The sequence below is a fragment of the Cebus imitator genome, unplaced genomic scaffold (genome assembly GCF_001604975.1).
Source record: "Cebus imitator isolate Cc_AM_T3 unplaced genomic scaffold, Cebus_imitator-1.0 Scaffold88, whole genome shotgun sequence".
NCBI lineage: Eukaryota > Metazoa > Chordata > Mammalia > Primates > Cebidae > Cebus > Cebus imitator.
The window spans coordinates 6,528,788-6,535,252 of NW_016107403.1; the positions used below are offsets into that span (position 1 = coordinate 6,528,788).

At 35.3% G+C, this 6,465-nt stretch overlaps 1 protein-coding gene across 2 annotated transcripts in view; it reads right to left on the reverse strand.

Moving 5' to 3' along the window:
• Positions 1 to 6,465, reverse strand: part of PRKD3 (protein kinase D3) — a 71,612-nt gene that overhangs the window by 60,780 nt on the left and 4,367 nt on the right. For both annotated transcript variants that reach the window (XM_017534899.2, XM_037740755.1), the window contains exon 2: positions 2,189 to 3,134. In XM_017534899.2, the coding sequence (XP_017390388.1) occupies positions 2,189 to 2,476 (288 nt within the window). In that variant the 5' untranslated portion in view covers positions 2,477 to 3,134. The remainder of the gene's footprint in view (positions 1 to 2,188; positions 3,135 to 6,465) is intronic.

Genomic DNA, 6,465 nt, shown 5'->3' on the forward strand with positions numbered 1-6,465 from the left:
AAAAAAAAAAAAACAAAGAAAAAAAACTGACAAAACTAAAGGAGAAACAGACAAATCTACAATTATAGTTGGGAGATTTCAATAGTCCTTTCTCAAGAAAAGATAAAGTAGAAAAAAGTCAATAAAGATATTGAAGATTTGAACACTATCAACCAATTAACCCAACTGACATTTATAGAAAGCTGCACTCAACAAGAGTAGAAGACACGAGAGAATGGGGAAAGTTCCTCCTGAGGAATAATGATTCCACTGCAAGAGTCATTGTAAAATTCAGTTTACTGTATCTATTTTATGCTGCTATATTCACTATTGATAATTATTTTATATTTGTATAAAGTTTACACTGAATTATCCTTTTTAAGTTACATCTTATTTCCTTGACATCACTCTAGTTGCTCACAGATGATTTTTAATCTAGTTCTCCAAGAATTTCACCCATTGACCCACTCCTCACATTTATGTTAATGAAATAACTGATTCTAGAATACTCTTACAGAACATTGGTAAGCCTCTGTAGAAGTAAATCAGTTAGCTCAATTTAGCCATTATACAACATATACATATTTCAAAAGAACATGTTGTATTCAATAAATATATTTGGAAAAAATAAATGAAATTTCCAAAGATTGAAACTAACTCATAGAGATTCATCAAAAACACTGGTTATGAGTTTCTATGGTCTCAAATAAAAAGGGAACATTACATTTAAGTTACAAATATGTATTTAAATATTATCTTTAAGTAAAAAATTACAATCTTGTTGCAAAAGTATTTGAAAAAACTCTGTAAAGGATAATGGAAGGGAAACTAAAAGCAAAAATATGGAAGGATACAGGGTTCTACAGGTCTACAGAAGTTATTCTTACTTAGGAATCATTTAGGCCACATTTACATAAATAAGTCACTGTTAAAACAAAGGCAGCATAGGTCATTTCACAAGCTGCATAACATTTTTGGATTGCTAATTACTTTTATAACAGAAGATAATGAAAAACTATATAAAGCATAAGGAATTGAAACAAAAACAGTAAGATGAAGGGCCTGAATTCCCAGAGAGAGAGGATTTTTGCAAATAGAAAGTTTACAATTTGTTTGAAACAAATCTAGAACATGCTTGAAAATCCATTAAAAGTAAAATATAACCAATTCATACAACCCATATAAACAGTTTTGATAACACAGAAAACATACTAGCCTCATCCATCAAATCAGGATTATTACAGATATTTAGCTAAAGTTCCTTAAAAAAATGGCACAGTACAAGGAAGAGGGTGAATGAGAAACAATATAAAACCACCCTGAATTTTCAAATATTTTGTCATATATTCAAAATTAATTTACCTATTTTTTAAAAGACGGAGAGAGAGAGTATGGTCCTATATTAAATGACGGTTTAGGAAGATTCCGAATGTCTTCTTTGAAAAATAATCAAGTTCTAAAGAGAAGGAAATGGATAAAAAAGAAAGAGAGGGCAGAACACAGGGTACCTAGAAAGAACAAGGTATGGACATGGGACTTGGCCACTAGCTACTGTGTCCCAGGAGGCCTTGCGCCCTCTACCTCCTATTTTCTCTGAAAACAAATGAGATTTGTTATGCTGCCTTGACTCTATACAGATTTTCCTGCTTTTAAGAGACAAACAGAAGAGTGATACTTCAAAGCTAGAATAAATGTATTTTATTTTTTAAGACCTGAGTCTCATTCTGTTGCCCAGGCTAGAGTGCAGTGGCCTGATCTCAGCTCACTACAATCTCGGCTGCCTGCCCCTCTCCCTGCGCATGTCCTGCCCGAGCCTCCCAAGTAGCTGGGATTACAGGTGCCCACCACCATGTCTGTCAGATTTTTGTATTTTTAGGAGAGATGAGGTTTCACCATGTTGGCCAGGCTGGTCTTGAACTCCTGACCTCAGGTGATCTGCCCACCTCAGCCTCCCAAAGTGCTGGGATAACAGGTGTGAGCCACCATACCTGACCAAATAAAGGTATTTTAAATCTGGAATATAAGTACCAATTAGCTAGACTCTGAAATTTCAGACTTTAGCCTCAGTCACAGGCCATCAGAACTCTTCCAAAAATACTCAGAATAAATTATGGATGGATCAGTATGTCTTAACTCACTCATACATGTGTAATTTATAGGAAAGCATCAGCAACAATATTACTATTGACATTAACAGCACATACAGTACCTTTTGATAAACAATGGAGCACACAAGATCCTTGACAGCAGATAAAGACAGTTCCTGGGCTTCAATGGTAACACTCTCCCGTGTGAGGCCAATTTGCAGTAGAAACGAAACTGTATGCACTGAGCCTCTGGAGTTGGTGAGCGATGGTGCACTGAAGCTTCCATTAGAGAGTCGGACAGAGAGTCCCGTCTTAGGACTTGAACACGGAGAAGCAGTTGGAAGCACAGCAGGAATAGCCGAAGATAATACAGACTTCTGGGCTGATGGAGGGGAATTATTTGCAGACATCTGCCTTTCTTTAATCTTTTAAAATAGTTGTCAATTCTCTTTCAATGGTTATGAAGCGGTTTTTAAAATAACAGCAGTAAAGAAAATGACTGCACTTTTGGATTTAGTTGAAAGCTTCTTTCTTTCCTCTTTTAAGCCACTCATGCCGATGATGATAAGTTTTATCAATGAGTTGAATGCACAAAAGGTCCTACTTCTCTTAATATCAGTCCCATCAAAAAACAGTCTTGTCTGTAGGAAGACAGCCAGGGATTTGTAAAGGATTTAACATCACTAAGCTATCCTCAGCAGAAGAGAATTGATGGAGCTTATTTACGAATCTATTTTCCTTTCAGTCTGTTCTGGTTTCTTCAATTTCAGAAAATGCATATTGAATACAAGTTGTTTTTCTGTCAAGATGAAATCCTCCTTGTTTAAAAAAACAGTAAGTGTTTTGGATTAATCAATTCAGTACTTTTGCTTTGGTTTACTAATTTCACAGGACACCTTCTCAAATGTCCACACCTTAAATCACCTTCTCAAAAGTCCTCATTTTCATTCTGAAGGTGGGGGAACTTTTCTATGATGAAGTACAAAGCTTTTTAAAATAGTATAGGCATATTTCATTAGATGAATGGGTCCATCAAGAAAAGTTGATGCTTTCTGATATGTAGACAGCCTGGAAGGAAATTTTTTAAAGGTTTTTAATATTTTATATTCATTTGACATTAATTTAAAAATAAGAATGTAACAAAATAATTTTTGGTCTGTGCTTATAATTCACTAATAAATCTTAATGGGTAGCCATTTTTGGCTAGTGAGCAAAGACTTTTTTCACTATAGGTATAATTTTACGGAGAAGATGAAAAAAGTATCCTTGGCACTCTACATTGATACCTAAAACTTAAACATTAAACATTTTTCAAAAATCTATTTTTAATTGATGAAGACCGAACACTTTTATTTTACAATTACTTGATGAATTATATCAAAAACAGAAGGGACAAGAAAGAGTAAAACTGACATTTTCACAGGCATACAATACTATCACCCAGCCACACAAAAGATGTACAATACTTTCCTAATATGAGTATTATTTTTTCATATTAAAATACTAATCTTGCCAAAATATGACTCCTGACTTGCTTTGTTGAAAATTCCTTTCAGAAGGCTAAGGAAGCAGGAGGGGATATACTGAACAGTTAAATGATCAACAAGTGTGAAAGCTGACATACTTGTAACAGGAATACAGGAGAAAGGGATGTCAACATAAGGGATTTCTCCTATCCAAGTCCTAACCAGGCCCAACACTGCTTAGCTTCCAAGATCAGACAAAATCAGGCACATCTGGGGTGATGGGGCCATAGACCACAAAGCATTTCTAACAGAAAGAAAGAGAACAGTAGGTATAGTTAAATATATATAATTACCATAATTTTTAGGAAAGCACAGTTCAAAAAGGTAAAAAGAAATAAAAAAGGTATGACCTCTCATGGCTTAGCCATGAAACAGCTCGTAACTGATGGCTCCTTTTAAGTTCCATCTATATACCCATAAATAATTCCAACAGACAGAAAGAGTTAAGTATCCAGTGTAGCTACAGAGTAACTCTCTGCAGAGTAGTTAATGGGTTAAATTAGGACGAGCATGACAGAAGGGCTAAAGCACACAACTATAGTATTAGGAATTGGAAAGCTCAGGAAAAAACTGAGACTTGAAGAAACCTGCTTGAAGATAAAAGCTTTTATAGCTACTTTCACGTAAATGGTTATTATTCCATCTTACATAATGCACAACATTTGATATATGTTTCACATACTTTACCTTGTGACACCTCTTTGAAAGTTGACAGGGTAAATATCTCTTTTGTAGACAAGAAAATCGAAGCACGAGTTGGTAACGCAACTTGCCCAGCAGCTCGTGGCTATTAACAGGTGGAGCAGGAATTAGAAGCCAGGTGTCATACTCTCTTACTCAGTACTGTCTCCACCATAACACACTATTTCTCCAAGAGAACAAGGAACCAAGAATCACTGCCCAGAGGCTGGTGCTAAGGTTGAGAAATCACACAGAAAGACAGACTGCTCAACTTGTATTTTGCTTTATCTTCTCCAACAGTTTTAAATGAAAACCACAGAAAGGCACTGACAACTGAAAGCTGAGCCTCATGACCAAGAGACTGTAACAACTTTATGTGAGTTTGCGTCTCTGGGCACAGATGCAATCCATTCCATAGAACTAAAGCAATTTGCAAATGTAATCACAAAGCTGACTCCCATAATCTTGGAGAAAGAGCTCAAAAAGACAGATATAATCATGGCCAGGAGATCTGTAGAGCTGCTTCAAGTTCTGGGGGTTGGAGAAGCAGGAAAGCAAATTTCAGAAATTACAAATATAAAATAATGAAGCAAATGCTTTGTGAATAACTAGAGAAGAATATAACAATCACTAGATGTCAGCAGGAATTCAAACAATAATAATGCCTAGTCAACCACATTTACACCTGGGAAAATAATGATAATAGCTTACATTTACTAAGCTCTAACTATCTGCCAGTGACTGTTCTAAGCACTTTATGTATTACCTCATTTAATCCTCACAGCAACCCATTATATGGTTGAGAAAAGAGAGGTTCAGAGATTAAAGTACTTGCCCAAGACCACACAATTAGCAAATCCAGAAAAAAAAGATAGTTTATTCTGAAAAAAATAGTATCCAAGATGACTGTCCATGCTATCTTTGTAAGTGTGTTACCTGAAGGCGAGGAAGGCAGCAAATCACGCTGCCATATGTGTACCTATGCAACAGTCTTGCATGTTCTTCACATGTAACCCAAAACCTAAAATGCAATTAAAAAAAAAAAGTGTGTTACCCGAGTGTGTGTTGGATGTTAGTGTAATATAGTTTGCTGCGCTACGTCAGCTTAGATGAGCAGTCTTTATGGAACTGCCTTGGAACACTGTCCTCAGCCTTATATTGTTTTTCACTAATTATAAAATAATAAAGACAAAGAATATGCTCATAAAATCCTCCGGTTGAAGGAATCTGGGAGAAATAAACTAACATTAAAGTGAAACTTAAGCATAAAGCTTTGCATTTAGTTTCCCCAAAATGTGCAATCTGGAAATGGGGAAATGCTAACTTGGAAGCAGTTTATATGAGAGGTGTTCATCAATGCACAAGTTTAATACAAACCGCAAGTATAATGGGTGACTAAAAGAGCTAATGCAAACCTAACGCCCTAGGCCACAGAGAACACATCAGCATCCATCTGTATACTTCTTATTACTTAGCCTACATCAATATTATGTCTATGGTCAACACTTTTAGAGCTACATTGATTTAAAAAAAAAACCACAGGCATATGAAGTAAAAAACAATGTCATGTGATAAAACTGTGCTTATCAAAACCAAATAGAATAAATGGTTTTCAAATACTTGAATAAGTGTTAGTAGGAGAATTGGTTTTATTCAGCATCACTGCAGAGGGCAGACATAAAATGAAGATGACAGCATTTCTTACTTAACCTTACAGGTTACAAGGATTGAGCTACAGGGTATCTAAACTATCTGTAACAACACCTGGCTAACAGTAAGTGCTCGATAAGTTTTAGCAATTTTCATAGCAATTCATTGAAGGAATTGACAACTAAGCCTTTATGTTACGCTAAACACATAAAGTGAGATATGATACTTCATTAAACCCTTGCAATAATACTAGGAGATCTGTTTAACTCTATTTCCAGAAAAGAAAGCAGAATTTTAAAGTTGTTGTTGCTTGCCCATAACTATGGCTACAAAGTGATAAAAATGAGATTCAAACTAGTTTCCCTGACTCCAAAGCCCAAGTTCTTTCTTTTACTTTATTCCATATCCAGCAACCTAACAACGGAACAGGTTGTCTCATGAGGTGATGAACTCCATAACATATCTGATTGAATAGTTTTTAAAAGCTGAACTATCACAATAAAGTGGTAAAATATCTATCAATAATACTGTATGCAAGTTAA